The following is a 17,762-nucleotide window of genomic DNA, read 5'->3' on the forward strand; positions in this document are numbered from 1 at the left end:
TATGACTGTATGACTATAACTTGTTGCTGGCAATCCTTATGATTTATATTGATATATTGACCATCAATTGTGTTGTAAATGTTGTACCTTGATGAACGTATCTTTTTTTTTTTATGTACACTGAGAGCATATGCACCAAGACAAATTCCTTGTGTGTCCAATCATACTTGGCCAATAAAAAAAAAATCTAATCTATTCTATTCTATTCTATTCTATTCTATTCTAAAATGAAACCAGTTTGGTTAAACAAGAAAGATTGACTATAGCAAAAAAAATTAATTAATTAAGGTTTTGTCATATACTCAGTCAATTTATACTTTAAATTATTGATTGGTCCTGAAACACTATCAGGTCCTCCTATAAAAATTTGGAATCTCTGTAAGTCTATCCATCTGAAGAACAAAGTGATTTTTGAAGGATCCAATCTGGGTCAGTCATCGGGACCAGAGGTTTTGTCCAAATTCCAAACCTCTGGTCCAGCTGACTGACCCAGTTCAATCTCTAATATGCAAAGCTGGCTGAGGAACTCTGGGAGTTGAAGTCCACAAGTCTTAAAAGAGCCAAGTTTGCAGACCCCTGTCCTAGGACATGTATAAATTACCTTCATTTGTGAAAGTGATTTTTAGCTTTTTTTCCTCTTCTTTTTTCTAAGATTCTGATTTTTTTAACATGAGGAATATAGTATATAACCTCTAAAAAAGGCTTCATCCTGAGGTAAATTCTAGTCCCTCTTAACATCCCTCACAGATCTTTTACAGGTGTAGGAAGAAGATAGAATACTACTGCAATTTTCACAAAATGATACCCATCAAATATTTTGGCTCCAGTTTGAGAAATCTGCTCCAGAATATTTTGGGAAGAGCATGTTGGAGATTGTTCACTGCTTTTTAATGTAATACTTCTTGGGACAAAAAGCAAATCTTTATCTCAATGTTTAGAGACTTGGGTATTAGAGTAATTAGTGCAGCAATCCACTTCTTTCAAGGACTATCTCATCATTCTGCAAAAAAGTTGTGGTCTTGTGTCTTTTGTTGTGTTACAGGCAGGGACACCCTCATGTACATTATCTTGTTCTCTGAATGAAAAGGCAGGATTCATAAGCAATAAATAAAAGCAGCAAAATACCTGAAGATGGGGGAGCCTGTTAAATAGAATCAATCAGTTGATTGATTGATTGATTGATTGATTGATTATGTGCCATTAAGACATTATCAACCATATAGATCAGGGGTAGAGCTATTCTGGGATGAGGCTCTTTTGTTTGTTGTCGCACTATAGCTCCATTTAGTTTCACTTACGTAACATGAACTAAACTTATGCACGGGTGATACAAATAGTATATTTTCAGAAATTTAAATTGTCACGGGGAATTTTATGAAAACCTAATGAAAATGTTTTTAAATAATTCTATGAAAAATTTTTTAAAAGTCAATTAAATTAAAAAAAAGTAAAGTGCTTCAGTATCGGACAAAACCCATACCTCCCACCATGAAAGCTGGAACGCCTACTAGTGGGTAGAAGGGACCAGGTTGACTACCACTGATGTAGATGGATAATAGTCTGTCCCCAACCTGGTCTTTCAGCCCTTCCAATAGTGCACTCATCTTTTTAACATCAAATATCAAACATAACTTGGTTAAGAGGAGGAAAAAAGGAAGTGGTTCACTGTGTTGGAAAATAGTATAAACCATCACACCTTGACCACATTGATCTTAGTTGCTCTAAACTCATCAGTCACATATTCATAAGGTTTACCGTTACAGACATTTTTGTGGTAAGATATCAAGGAAATGGATGATTTCAAATAAACAGGTAGGCTGGATTTTATCATGTTCTTCAGGGAAAAAAGACCACAGTACCCTTCGTCATAGTGAAATAATTAGTCATTCATCAGTTGTCATTTCATGATTGTCAATGAATAGCTCCAGAGAGATCTTTAGTGGACTTTTTGTACATCCATAGTCAAGTCATTGTTGAAGAGTAAAGTTTAAAGTTACTAAGGATGCTTAGATAAGTTACATGCATGAGACTCAGTCCCAATAAAGTTGGTAGATATGTATAGTTTGCATTGCTCATTTATTTCCATTCTAGCTAAGAATTGTTAGTATTGTATTCATAGCACGAGGCTGAGAAAAGTCAACATAAGCTTTACATTATAGAATAACTGGCTCTGTTGCTAGAGAACCAGCTTGGTGTAGTGCTTAAAGGTGTTTCATGTAATGGTTTAGAAACTGGAATAGTGTAAATTCTAGTTCTTAGGCATGGAAGTTAGGTGACTGTAATAGGCCATGTCTATCTCTCCCTCAGCCTTAAGAAGAAAACAGTGGTAAACTAGTATTAAAATGTTGCTAAGAAAAATATGTGGACTTGTTCATTTAATTGGTAGACTGATTTAAAGGTACATTCACATATATACATTGGCTTTGTTAGCACTAAACATTGGTTCGTATATCCAGATTTTGGTTCTTAGTGGGCATTTATTTATTAAATGTATCTACCACCCGGCTCATAGTGACCCTGGATGGCTTCCAATTGTCAGTGAGAAGTCAATAATAGCTGATGGGATGTGACAAGAAACAGACACTTTTTAAAGTATATGTTTGGTAATTAAATGAACACACAGTGCAGCAAAATGCTTTTTTTCAAGGTCCATCCATTTTTCATGTGTCCAGATTGTCTATGGGTTGTGAGCCAAATGAGCTCAGAGGTATTGCTAATGATGAACATGGATGGAGATAGTGCACTAAGCAGTAAATCCTTTGTATCATTAAAGTAATAGCTTCCTTATAATCCAAAGTAATTAGAGGAGGAGGCTGGAGAGGAAGGACAGTGAAGTAGCCAAGACACCTGAGAAGAAGTACAAAGATAATGGGCAGAAAGTAGGGTGGCAATGATTCAGTAACAAAGTAGCTATGGTGACATGGAAGGTGGAGGATCTCCTCAATCCAGAAATATCATTTGAGCCTCCCACCTTTTTTCTTATTGCAACTGGTGCCAATGCAGCTTCTTTCTTCTGTTAGATTTTTCTACTGAATTCTAACATTGTAGGATAATGTCTTTGATCATTTCACTCGGGGACCAAATGTTGAGTGGGGCATCCTTCTACTATAGGATTTGGGGGAGTTATTTTCTCCTTCCAGCTTTTATTAGATCTATTATATATATTCTATAACTGTTAAAAGGATAGTACTATGGAAGCGGAAATGTGTTCTCCTAAATTCTTTCTCAAAAGTAACTTTAGGGGGGAAAAGGATGGCCTTATTTTTTAGTTGTTACATTGACAGTAGTAAGACAAGAAAAAATTAGAACTAAGCATTAAACTTTACCCTTTTCAGATTTTAAAATATTGTACATAATGTTTTCCTTTGGAGTTTCATATAAATGCCCCTGATAAAGGTGCATTCCTACATAATGTACATGCTATTTCTAACAGAGATGGAATATTGACTAAACTCAACTTGTACAGTGGAATTTCTGTCTAAAATATAGATTATCCTAATTTCTTGTTTTTTAGGATTTACAGAACCCTCAGTGAATCCTCTATTTGCAGAAAGCCAGACATACTGAATAAAAATTCTTTCTCTGAGATTACATTTTAATTTATTAGATATCTAGGCAAAAGGAAAATGGTAACAATATTAAAGCAGTTGTCTCTCATCTGGGAATAGGCTAAGTCATCTTGATGCCACCCCAAAATCTGTTTTGCTTATTGTAAATGTTAAATTTGTGTTACTAGATAGAAATCAGAAGGTGCAGTTTTGTTTGTTCATTGTAAATAATCCCAATATTTCCTGTTTCTTTTATAGTCTAAAGAATGGCATCATAGGCTAAAGAACAATAAAGGGAAATGAAGTGATAAAAACACAATATAAGGAATATATAAACAATATAATTATACTGTATATATAGTGCCCTTGATAGTATCACACTGTCTGAACTGCAATTCATCCATCTTTATTTGTTTGAGACTGGAAGTTGGAAGAGAGCGAAGATATTTAAATCAGATTCAGTTATGGGTATAAATATATAGGCATACTGTATATGAAAAACGTAGCAAATCTACATACACTTGAAAAGCAGCTATGTGGGTAATAGATAAGCAGGTTCTGAACCCTGAACAAATGCAGATCAGTCAGAGTCAGATATAAAAATACAGTTTTATTTTTATATAATAAATATAAAATACTGTGTTTAGCTTCACCACTCCACAAAGCAATCTTGACTCAGCCATTCTACTGACCACTCTTTGCTAATTGCTGATGTCATTTTCCAGACAGGTAATACAATTGGCAAAGAAAATGATTGATTCTTGAAAATGCATGCTCTCCAGACCCTTGGTAAAACAGGATGTATAACTGAACTTATTTTGCAGTTTTGTTTGCTTTGATTAACCATAGTCTAAAGATGCAACTTGAAGTGACCTCTATTAACAAAGAGCTGGGGAAAAGCAAAATTAGATTTGTTAGAGTGTCACAATGGGAGGATAAAAGCTTCCATGACTCATCCGTTAACCAAAAGAGCAGTGGTCACCAACTGGTGGTCTGTGGACCACTGGTAGTCTACGAAAAAATTTTGGTGGTCCGCAGAAAAATTATTTGAATTTTTTATATTGCACTAAATCAGGGGTCCTCAAACTACGGCTCCTGGGCCAGATACATGCAGTGAATATTTGTTTGCTGCAGAGAGTCTCCCCCTTCTGAGTCTTTTTGTGTGGGTTGGAGGGAGGCAGAAATTCTGACTTCGGGTCTACTTCAGCCTCCTGGTGCAGGGCTTTGAGCGAAGGCTGGAGGGAAGTGCTGCTGGTGGCGAAGAGCCGAAGGGCCTTGTTCCAGTGAGACTGCATCATGGCCTGGAACTGGCTGACCACCACAGCCCACTGAGCCTTCAGGCGCCAGTACCTGGTCTTGCACTCCCGCAGGTCTTCCCTCTGCTTGGAAAGCCTATACTCGTAGTCCTCAGTGAGGTACTTCTATTGAGCCTCCTTCTTGGTCAGATCCAATTTGAACTGAGCTGTTTTGCCAACTCTTTCTCAGGGTGGTTGCTTAGTTCCAACAACTTAGTTCCAACAACAACTTAGTTCCAACAACAACTAAGGGGCGTGCATAAGAGCACAAACGTGCCTACCGTTCCTGTCCTATTGTTTTTCTTTCTTTTTTTCTTATATATATATATATATGCTTGTACCTCTTTATATTTCTTTATATATATGTTTATATACTATATAATCTTTTTACGTGATGCTTATGTATATTGTTGTGACAAAATAAATAAATAAATATAAATAAATAAATAAACTGCTTCCTGGGGCCCGAAGGAGCCCTGGTGGGGAGGCGAGGAGTGGCTGGGACGGAAGGGGTGAGTAGAGGCTGGCGAGGCACCCCTCGACATTGAGTTGGCCACACCCACCCAGTCACATGACTACCTACCCACGCCCACCCAGCTGGTCATTATGCAGATCATATTAGTGGTCCACGGGAATTAAAATTATGAATTTAGTGGTCCCTGAGGTCCGAAAGGTTGGTGACCCTGTTCTAGAGCACATTTAGTGTGCAAAATATTTAAGTTTCTCTAATCTTTTCTATGAATTCATGAGGTGAAGAACCATCGGAGGCTGTTTAATGACATGAACAATCATATGTTTATAGAGTTATGAATGGTATGAAAGGAGTGGAGAAAGACATTTTTCTTTCCATCTCATCTTGCATTATGCAGATTGTTGAAGTGTCAGATTGGCCACAGGGAATCAGATGTCCAGCAGTTTTAAGAAGAATATTTTTCACTTGCTAAATTGGTTCTACTTCATTTTGCCATTTTTCTTGGCACATAATGTTTATATTTATTAATCATTGTCACAACTTTCTATTTTTTTGAGTCTGATTGACAAATTTTTCTAAACATTACAATTGGTTATTGCTGAAATAGAGTTGCAAGATTTCATGTACATGAATATCCAAATAATATTAATATTATTTTTCCTCTCCTACACCCTATACCCCATCCTTCCCTCTTTCTTTGTTTTTGTTCGTAGGGATCTCTTTGCACCAGACTACACTGAAACTCATTATACCAAAACTGGAACAGCCCAAACCATCTGCTTGAACAAAACAGTGAGTATCAAATGTAATTTCATGAGACAAATCCATTTGAAAACACAACCCTGGTTCCAACTTGGATAGGCTTTACACAGAACAAGTCTTGACTGCACCCTGAAAAAAATGATTTGGAGGTACAAAAAGGTTGGAGAAAAAATGATAAAGGGAGCAGTTTCAAATACACTCTGATTCAAAGCAGGGGAGGTAAATAAATAAATATTCATTGGTTTTTTATTTTTTTTTGAAATGAGTTCATTACTAAGTGTAATGATGTAATATGGAAGTAGTGATTGAATAAGAATCTGATATGGGATTTATGATAATGGCTGCTATAGTTTTATTAACTGCAGCAGTCTATTCAGTTCATTTCTTCAACAAATCATCTTTCTATGACTAAATATAATAAGCCACTGTATTTTTTTATATCTTTACTGCCAAGAGTCATTTTGGAATAGTATAACATAGAAACTCCAACAAAATATAAATACCATTCATATGAGGCAGAATACTTGAAACAGCAAAAACTGAAATAAGTTCCATTCCTTTTCCAAACTGTGACTATCTTAAAAAGCAAAACTCTTGCAATCTACTATATTCCACATTAACAATTTACAAGATATTGTTTCATAGAATTCACTGAAATATTAGGTGTAACTGTGTAATGATGAACAGCACCATAGAGTGCTGTTACAACTGCAGTGATCCATAACTACAGATAATCAGTTTGCAGTTTGGGTGTGGCCCTTGAAATTCCATACAAAATTGGCAATGAACTTCCTTGGTGTCCCTACTAGAGTGCTGTCTTGCAGCGATATGGTGATGGGCCACTGAACTATAAAACAACAAACAACAACAACAACAAAACCAGTTGTCACCTCTCCGGTTGTAGTCGTCACCTCTTTGGTTGTAAGAACAAGTGCCCGCGTGGCCTGACGCTAAGGGCAAAAATATAAAGCACAAGAAAAGGCAAGGGCAGCTTACTCAGCCATGCCAAAGAGAAAGGTGGATCCTGCTGAAGAAGAGCCGAAGAGGCAATCCGCACAATTATCGGCTAAATCTGCCATTGCTGAAGTCGAGATAAAACCAAAAAAGCCCACTTCAAAGGTTAAGTCTGAGGAAAAGAGACCTTCAACAAAAGGGAGAAAAGGACTGAAAGAGAAACAAACTGAAGATAATAACAAAAAAGAAGTAAAGGATAGCTTGCATGCAGAAAATGGAGAAACAAATCTGATATATCAGAAGAAAAAGAAGAAAAAATCTGAGTAACAGTGTTTAATCAGTGGTTCTCTCACCGCTGCCTTGTACAATCCAGAGGAATATTTTTATCAACTATTTTTAAATGCAAGTTTTTTTTAGTGATTTTAGCAAATACACTTTTAAAATAGGATCTTTTCCCATATCTCTTTTAATGTAATTGAATGTATATGCCTTGTTTTAATGAAATTAAAATCATGTACTAGTTATGTGTTCTCTGTACAACCAGTAATTTAATGGAATGTTAGATGAAGGAATATTTCAGATTTTTACTACTTTACAGTTCAGTCTTCTGGATGTCCATTTAGAGGCACTTAATTCAATAAATATACATAGGATTATAGGTTTAACATTCCAGAAGCCTAGGGTGGGCAATTTACAATATATCGTTTATGTAGGATTTTCGTTTTAATGAATACAGGATTGCTTCTTTAAATTTCTAGCTCTTAATTGAAAACAATGCTTAAGTATATGCTAGTAGAAAATAAGTTGCTTATTCCTTTTGTAGATTGAAAGATAATTCAATAAACTATTAAGAAAAGCATTGCCTCAAGGAAAATAAGTGTGTGGGGGGGTTCACAGCTGTCATCTTTGATTCCTTGTTGGTTGATCTCACTTTCAAGTTAATCTATGACAGAGTTATTTTTTGTAGTACAGCTGTAGTTTATTTTTTCAAGTTTTCTAATACATTGTGAAAGATTGGGGATCTGGGTGTGTAGTGTGTGTGTGCTGTATAAATTTTCTGTTTAATGATACGACTAGACATGAGACACTGGTACTTTTCAAATTTAAATGGGTTATTAAAGAAATTGTGATAACACGGAGTTTACGTTCAATTATTGGAAGAAAAAATTATTGGAAGTATATGAATACTTTATGTGATTCATCCGATGATCTAATAAAATATTGACAATTTTACCGTTTCAAAACAACAACAACAACAGTGAACCAACCATTAGAGCTATGCAACTGAACTCATATGAAGCCATGTTATTAATGTGCATTCTTTCCGATTGCCATGTTTTGACATTTCCTCTTACACTTCCTACTTGTGTATTATCTGTTTGTGCTCTTGCCCATGTCTGATACCTACCCGATCCCTTGCTCCTGTCTGCAGAGGACTCCTCATGTCATAAAATTGAAGAGATTGGCTATAACCTTTTCTTTTGCCTCAATAGCAAAGTGCTTATACACGAAAATCCCAGATTCTAAATTTATGTGTGATGTCTGTACCTTCTAAGCTATCCAGTCTAGAAGTGCTCATGAACTTAAGAATGGATATCATCCAGGAGCTGATCTTTTAACTTCTGCCTTCTGCTAAGTGGGATCTGAAAGCTTGTTATCCTTTCAAGGCCTTCCTAAACTAACATGCCAGCTGGCTCTTGTCCAGCTGGGCCTCTCTTCTGACTGGAAAAAATGTTGACTGGCTAGCAGCACTTCAGATAGTGAATTAGGTGGTTTACAAATAAGTGTTCATAATAACAGCTTTCTTCTTCTCTTTACTGTAGTTTCCTAAAAGAGGCTGACTGTGCAAAATTGTAATGGCTGTTGGGTTGCGGATTTTTGTTGTTGTTGTTGCTTCTTTGCTAGTTTTCATAGTGGAATTCTACAGCTTTATCATTTCACGATATGTTTGTGGTTTTTCATAAGAATAAAATTGTAAAATACTAGCTACCCCAGAAGTCAGTAAAACTTTTTTAGCCAGAAATGTTTCCATCTTCTCTCCAAAGGTTTTGTTCAATAGAATAATAAACTCATTAGTACATACAATTCTCTCTCGCTTACCTTTCAAGTAGAAATAGTTTTCCAAATTATTTTTCCTTCCCCTACAACATACTCCCTCAACATTTACAAATAAATAAGGGTATCAAGGGTACAAAGGAAGTATTTGTAACTCAGGGTTGAAATGAAGGGTCCTTGGTGCTGTCTGAACGTAGTTGTTCAGCCAAGTTCACAGAGCACCAAGAACCTCTTAAATGAGGGTATGCATACAAAAGTAAGTGGGGTCACAAAGCATACTAATCCATAACATGATTTATGGCATTGTCCAAACATTTTGCTAAGCCATGTTTGATTTAAGTGTTATTTATTGAAAACTACAATTGGTTGAGTTTAACAAGACAAAACTAAGACAATACCAAGGTAACTGTATTATGGCTTAGACCAGTCTGGGAAGCCCAGCCATTAAGGACAATTCAGCTGTAAGCTTGATTTTGGTAGGAATGAGTAGAGGGAGAGTTTGGACAGAATTCCTATCTCCAGAAGGTTAAATAAGCCATGATAGAATCACTTTTATGCCTTTTCATGCCTACCTTTCATGTAACTCTGACTTGCATCCCTACCAAAGGAGTGAGGATAAGAGAAATGAATCTGCAGGATGAGATTACTTGCTCATGACACTTCCTTTCACCCTCTCAGGATAACTGCTTTTACCATGGAAGAGTGAGGGCCGTTCGTGAATCAAGTGTGGTGCTCAGCACATGCAGAGGTCTACGGTAATTTTTCAGCTCTTTCATGCATTCTCTGTCTACAAAGAAATATTTGCACAATCTCATAATTTGCAGTTAAAAGTTAGAGTGATGACCAAAGGACTTAAAAAAAAATACTAGATAGATGAATGGCTAAATAGTGATAGACAAAATCTATCACTAATTTCTGTATGCAACTCTGCTGTTAAACCGATATTTCTGAGGATGATCTCAGAAGGATTCAGTAAGCTTTATTTGTATTGTTCCTTCCAAATACCACAAGATAGGGATGGGCAGTTTTGGCAACAGGACTGCTGCTGCTGCTCCCTTTCCTTCTCCACCATCACCAACAACAACAACACTATAGACTATACTAAGATGACCACACTGGGGGGGGGATACTGATACACTCGTTTGTTTTAAGAAACTTGACTTTTTAAACAGAAGTATCCCACTACATCTATTTTATTATTCTTTTTTAAAAAATCATTTCTTCAGAGTTTTGCATCAAATTTCTGTAGACTAATTTTAAAAGGCTTCAAGGGTCATGAAAAAAAGGAGCTAGCTAGAGGGTAGCTTCACATAATTCAGAAGTTGGAAGCTGGTTATCCTTGCTGTAAAAACAAATGTTAATTTATATCTAGGGATTCCATTTTTGGAAGATCTATAGTCTTCTTGTTTAGCTTATTTGGAATAAGACAATTGATTGTCTAACCCAGCATTATCCTCCTTAACTGATAGCAGGTCTGCAGAATTTGGGATATGTGGGTTCTTTTCCCAAGTTTCCCTGGAGACATGGAGGGATAAAATCTGGAACTTCTGTATACAAAGCAAGTCTCTTCCAAAAATGCTACAGATAGTCCCCGGTTCTAACAAATGCCAGAATCTTTCCATTTTCATTCATTCTTGCCTTTCTTTAGCCTGATGTTATTTATCTCAGAAAAGTTTTCTGAATATTTATTTTGGTTTAATATTTGTAGCAATCTTGCAAACATCTGATCCTTACTAGTATGAAGTTCTCAGTAATGGGATTTTGTAAAATCCTTTCCTGCTGATTAACATATGCTAATTCTACAATGCACTTAAGAAATTAAACACATTGTTTTTATAAATAGGACTTGTTTTCCTTTTGGTCACTTCAGAGCCTATTGAAAGTTGGGCTTCTGTCCAGCTAGGAAATAGCTTTGGCCAATTTTTTTAAAATCCTCAATAGTCTCAAGCCAAACTTAATGTAAACAAATTGTCTGGGTGTATAAACAAAATAAAATCTTCCTTTTATGGCTGACACACAAGATCTGCACAAAATAGAAAGCATCACAGATGCAAGGTGAGCCACTTTCATCCCTCCCTTCTTTTTCCAATGTTTTGGGCCCTGGCTTCAAAATTTCCAACCAAAATTGTAGTTTGTTGTTAATGTTTTGATTGACTGTACAGCTGTTCCATATACTGGCCAGCATCCTTTACATTATTTGAATATCAAAATAATTTGGGACTCCTGATCAAAAAGCAGAAGGTAAATTCTTGCATATTTTTTTAATTCTCGTGGGAAAATAAAGCACAGCTAGGAAAGAGACTGACCACAGACAATTATTTCTTGCTTTGTAAACTGGTGTTCATTAAAAACCAATTTGGAACTTAGTGCTTAAGTCTGAATTATAACACTTAATATTTCAATAAAGCAGTTCTGTATGTAAGATATTACCTGAAATTTAATGATATTATTTTTTCTGTAGAAACCAGGAGTAGGTTGTGAATACTGAAATATTGACTAAAACTCATTCCACATGTATGAAAACATAGTGTTTTTAGCAGTTGATCACAATCATATTTTATTTATTTATTCACATAGCTGCTCACCTTATAAACATGACTATGTGGTGTAACATAAATAACTATAAATGAATAATATTGAAAATGTGCCTTATTTTTTAAAAAAGCAATATTATTAAAATACTGGGAAAATATTTACGGGCAGAAAAACATCTGACTAAAGAGAGAATTGGGTTTTTCAGAGGCTGATCTCCACAATAGTTTACAATAGTTTTCAGTGACTTAAAAAGCCTTCCTTCCAAAGAAGATTGTTGAACGCGAAAAAAACAGACACAATTAATTAATTAATTAATTAATTCCTTTGTTTCAATCAAATTATATGGCTGCCCATTTCACAGCAGTGACTTTGAGTAGCTAATAAAGTTAAAACTTAATTTTAAAAGAACAAGCAGTAACAATAGCAGTAAATATACATAGACTGGTTAGACCTAAAATATAGATATTTTAAAGGACTTTCATTTTTATTACAAAGTCATGTATTTCCATTACTAATTTTACTTCAAGATTCTTTTGTTCACTTAATATATTTAATATTAGGTGTATCAATGTAATATATTTAATATTAGTCTCCTTATAGCCATTTAAGAAAGTGGAATGGTCTTTTTGGGTCTTAGAAATAGCCATGTCTTTTCTTTGTTGGCTTCAAAATTTAAAATCTGGGATTTTATTAAATGTCCTGTTTAGCTTTGAAAATCAAGACTAAAAAGGGCTTACTGACTTTCCAATATTATTAAATGTCACTCTAGTAAATACCAACTCTGAACTACATCTTACTAAAGTCTGTTTTTCTGTATTTTTCTTTAGCTGATTTGCTTTCCCTGCCATCTTATGGTTTGTTGAATTGTTTTTCAGTGGCCTTATAGTTATAAGCAACAACCTCAGTTACGTCTTAGAGCCTCTTCCTGATAGCCAGGAGCATCACTTCATCTACAGGTCTGAGCATCTCAAAGTTCCTCACGGAAGCTGTGGAAATGAGCATTTGGAGTCAAAGGTGACAGATTGGCTTGCAGAGTTGACAGGCCGAACTGAACCCCGTTACCACAGGGTATGTCTGAGTCACTCCTCCTATCTTACAGTGTGTAGCAACATCAGAGTGGGAGGGAGTAAAGAAAAATAAAGTGGTGCATTTGTTAAGCTTTCAAATTGCTCTACATGGACTATTCCAGCAATCATTCAATCACCACCAGTTAGAAAATATAGGCTAGTTTATTATCACAATGCTGAGGGATGGAAAGCTGAAGCTGAGAAATAACAGATAGTCCTTGTTTACTGACCACTCAGTTAAGTGACTATTTGAAGTTGCAATGGTGCTGAACAAGTGATACTTAAAATGGTTCTCGAAATTCTGGCTATCACAGTGTCCCTGCAGTCACACGATTGTGAACTGAGTGCTTGCCATTATGACAGTTGCAGTGCCCCACAGTCATGTGATTAACAATTGTGACCTTCCCTGCCAGCTTCCCTTAAGCAAATTTCTCTCGCCTCTCCTGTTCAACATCTATATGAAGCCGCTGGGTGAGGTCATCAGTGGTTTTGGGGTGAGTTACCAACTGTACGCGGATGACACCCAGCTGTACATTTCCACCCCTGACCACCCCAATGAAGCTGTCGAAGTGCTGTCTCGGTGTTTGGAGGCCATTCGGGTCTGGATGGGGAGAAACAGGCTCAAACTCAACCCCTCCAAGACTGAGTGGCTGTGGATGCTGGCATCCCGGTACAGTCAGCTGCAACCGCGGCTGACTGTTGGGGGCGAGTCATTGGCCCCGATGGAGAGGGTGCGCAATCTGGGTGTTCTCCTGGATGGACGGTTGTCTTTTGAAGAACACTTGGCGACCGTCTCCAGGAGAGCTTTTTACCAGGTTCGCCTGGTCCGCCAGTTGCGCCCCTTTCTAGACCGGGATGCCTTATGCACGGTCACTCACGCTCTCGTCACTTCGCGCCTGGACTACTGCAATGCTCTCTACATGGGGCTCCCCTTGAGGTGCACCCGGAGACTACAGTTGGTTCAGAATGCGGCCGCGCGGGTGATAGAGGGAGCCACTCGTGGCTCCCATATAACACCGATCCTGCGCAGGCTGCACTGGCTACCTGTGGTTTTCCGAGTGCACTTCAAGGTGTTGGTTACCACCTTTAAAGCGCTCCATGGCATAGGACCGGGATATCTTCGGGACCGCCTTCTGTTACCACATGCCTCCCACCGGCCGGTACGCTCCCATAGAGAGGGTCTTCTCAGGGTGCCATCAGCCAAACAGTGTAGGCTGGCGACCCCCAGGGGGAGAGCCTTCTCTATGGGAGCACCTACCCTCTGGAACGAGCTTCCCCCAGGACTTCGACAACTTCCTGACCTCTGGACCTTTCGCCGCGAGCTGAAGACGTATTTATTCTTTCGAGCAGGACTGGCTTAAATAGGGTTTTTAAATATGGATTTTATTGGGGTTTATTTTTTATATTTTGTATGGTATTTTAAATTTAGGCTATTTTGAATAAGTTTTTTAAAATGTGTTTTATTGTAATATTGTATTATTTTATTTGCCTGTTCACTATCCTGAGTCCTTCGGGAGAAGGGCGGTATAAAAATTGAATAATAATAATAATAATAATAATAAAAGTAATTATTATTATTATTATTATTATTATTATTATTATTATTATTATTATTATTATTATTAAAGTCAAAGCGGAAGCTGGCAGAGAAGATTACAAGTCTCTCAAGGAAATATATCCTCCCAGACTCAAAATCATTCATGCACATCATTGCAACCACTGCTGTTGCAACAACCCATATGTCCTCCCCATCTGGTAGCAGGCCTGAAATCACTTGCATGCACTTTTGCAACTACCACATACTTTCCCCTACTTGGGAGCAGCCACTGACGCCCCCCTAACCCAACTGTTTCATCTCTTTGTTGGCAAACAATTGAGCGGAAAAGAACCAATTCACTTCTGATGTCCTTAAATATTTTCATTGCTTCATAAATTGCCATTTTCTTCCTGAAAACTCCAATAATGTCTGTGGTGGATGAGGTAATCACTCTAGCATTGTGTCAGTTTTGGAAGACAAAAATTGTTTGTTTATTTAAGAATGTATATTCTTAAATAAATTTATTTATTTAAGAAGGCATAATTTAAATAAATTAAAGAAGCTCAAGGCTTTTTTCTAAAGTAGAATCCAGTCAGTCCAGAAATATTTTGTAGTGTTTATACTTGGTAACCTAAATAAATCATAATTTAAAACTTGTGATAAAATAATAGCAGCTAATATTTATAGGCGAGTTCAGTGAGTATTTTGGGCAGAAATATAATATCTTGATAAGAAAATAAGAATACAAGTAATTTACAATTATATATCTGTGTATGTATGGCAGATGACTGAGAATAGGACTTAAATAAAGGGTAAACATGGTGAATCGTCTATATAAGAACAATTCCTAAATATGTAGCTTAAATGTAGTTTGCGTAAGATACACCATTGATACTTATTATGAACAGTTGCTCATCTGGGCTTCAACAATTACCTGACCTTAGGACCTTTCGCTGCAAACTTAAAACCTATTTATTTCGTATGGCTGGACTGGCCTGATTTTTAAATTTTAATTGAATTTAATGGGTTTTAAATTTTTGTAATTTTATAGGGTGTACTGTTATTTTAAATTTTTTGGCTAATTGAAATAAGTTTCTTAAGGGTTGTTTTTAATATTGTGTATGTTTCTGTTTGTATTTTATTTGGCTGTTCACCGCCCTGAGTCCTTCGGGAGAAGGGCGGTATACAAATTAAATTATTATTATTATTATTATTATTATTATTATTATTATTATTATTATTATTATTATTATTATTATTATTATTATTATTATTATTATTATTATTATTATCTACTGTATGACTGGTCATTATTTCTCTTAAAATGAACATATGTACGGAGGTTCATTGTTTGACCAAAATAAACCCCAAACATGTATTTTTGTGTGTGTTTCTGCCATAGGTGAAGAGGGATGATCAACAATCAATGAAATATGTGGAGCTTCTATTAGTAGCTGATTATGCAGAAGTAAGAAAGTTGCCTATTATGTCTAATTAGTGGTGAACTCAAGGCAGATAAGATACTAACTACACATAACATGGACAAATCAGTGATCCAAAGTCCCAGTTATGTTACCTTAGAAGTAGCTATGGGGAAGTCCTAGTATCAGTTTTGTGAGAAATAATTTTGATTGTACACCGTCTTGCCGAAGGTTAAGAGGCAGTTCTGCCATGTGCCTAGTCAATCTCTAGAACTCCAACTACAAGGATATGATTGTTTCTGAGTAGCCTCCCTTTAATTGTTGATCCCTAGTTTACTGAGGAGATCTGGGGATGAAACAGCTGAAAAGACACCTAGAGTGCTGATGTCACAAAACAAAGAAAAATACAATTAATACAGATACATCTCAGGTTCATGGCAATAAGAATGGTGCAACAGATTTATTGTGTCTGCAAAATTTTATCCATGACATTTAAGATGACCTGAATTTTGTTTGATCTGGGCATAGGAGAAGATTTCCTAGTAGGCCACTGTGGCTGATTTGCAAAACACTTGTAGTCAAAAATTCCTCAGAGTCAGGTTACACCAATACATTGAGTTAACGGAGATTATATATTATAATGTAAATCTAGGATTCCTTGGAGCTTGTAGACTGCAGTAGTAGGAAGGTTCTCTGCAAATGAACTCTTCTATCTACACATTGGACCAAACTCTTGCTTTAGTTAACTAGTGGTGGTGGTGATAGAGGTAGATGGATTTAAATGGTGGGAAGTGCTTCTTTAACAGCAGCTCTTACCTATGTTTAGTTGTTGAGTTCGTTCTTCATCATCCACTAGCAGCATCTAGACATCTCTTAATCCATTTAATCTCTCTTCATTCTTTCATATACCACAGAGAACACCAAGAGCCCCCGGGTTAGGAGACACCACTTGGGCACAATCTTGTCTAAACCTCATTCACTTTCCTATTCCAGATGGCGACTAGGGACTTGGCAGGACTATGCAGCTGATCTCATAACCTCCTTGCTCCCTCTGAAACCCATTAGGGTCAATCAGTCATTGGAGTAGACCAATCTAATAGGTTTCCCCCCTCCTCTGTGAAGGGGTGTGACTCAGGAGAAGATCATAGCTACCAAACTGTGATCTGGCAATGACAAAGGGATCAAAGAAATGATTATTAATCCCAGATCACAAAGGCACCACTCCTTCAAGAACACCAAATTGGGTGTGTGACCACTATTCCTAGCTGTGTCCTGCATGACTGGACAGGCCATATAGATCTAAAAACATTCTGTGTGAACATGTCTGGAATCTGTTTCTAATCAATTACTGGAACTAACTAGTATATTTCCCAATAGGACATTAGATCATTCATGAATTTTTAATTTTAATTCCTTTTCCTCCTGCTCGGTTCTTTTCAAAGATGCGATTTCTGCTGACATCATGTCTCTGGGGTAATTTGATTGTCTCGCTGGCTATTGACTATTTTTTCCTATTTTTAATTTACATTTGATACAAAGAAGTATATATTCCCAGCCATGGTGACAGCTATATTCATAGTCACATCACATATCTATACATCATACACCTGAGTGTCCAATTATGTGACTCTGAATTTGCCAAGTATAAGGTGCATAATAATATACCCAATAATTTTTTATTCAATTATCTTAGAGTGAATACGCCATCTTGTCTTACTCATGAATTATAGCTAAAATTGTGCAGATTCTGCTGAGTTATGATTATAATATATTCTTAGTGAAATGAACAAAAGTGTAATTTCATTTTTCTTTCCCTCTGTGGAGAAGGTGTGTGTGAGAGAGAGACAGCGGGGGGGAGACAAGCAATAAAGGAGTTTCTTGAGATTCCGAATGTTTCCTTTCTATATTTTGTTATATAAAATAATGCACTTAATTAAATTATGTTTCCTTAAACAGAAACAGGCAAGCTCTTCATAGTCAGCTCCCAAAAATGAATAAATAAATGCCTTACATCATTCTTTATTAAAGAAAAAGTTTATAAAGCCCACTTAAACCCATGGGATGGAGGGGATGAGAAGAGAGATCCAGCTTTCCAGGTGTTCTTTCACTTAACTCT

The 17,762-nt window shown here is 36.5% G+C and overlaps 1 protein-coding gene across 2 annotated transcripts in view; it reads left to right on the forward strand.

Annotated features, from left to right (window-relative positions):
* Positions 1-17,762, forward strand: part of ADAM19 (ADAM metallopeptidase domain 19) — a 77,661-nt gene that overhangs the window by 25,393 nt on the left and 34,506 nt on the right. For both annotated transcript variants that reach the window (XM_058171154.1, XM_058171155.1), the window contains exons 4-7: positions 6,029-6,107; positions 9,765-9,841; positions 12,497-12,689; positions 15,628-15,693. In XM_058171154.1, the coding sequence (XP_058027137.1) occupies positions 6,029-6,107; positions 9,765-9,841; positions 12,497-12,689; positions 15,628-15,693 (415 nt within the window). The remainder of the gene's footprint in view (positions 1-6,028; positions 6,108-9,764; positions 9,842-12,496; positions 12,690-15,627; positions 15,694-17,762) is intronic.

Source organism: Ahaetulla prasina, chromosome 2 (genome assembly GCF_028640845.1).
Source record: "Ahaetulla prasina isolate Xishuangbanna chromosome 2, ASM2864084v1, whole genome shotgun sequence".
Classification (NCBI taxonomy): domain Eukaryota; kingdom Metazoa; phylum Chordata; class Lepidosauria; order Squamata; family Colubridae; genus Ahaetulla; species Ahaetulla prasina.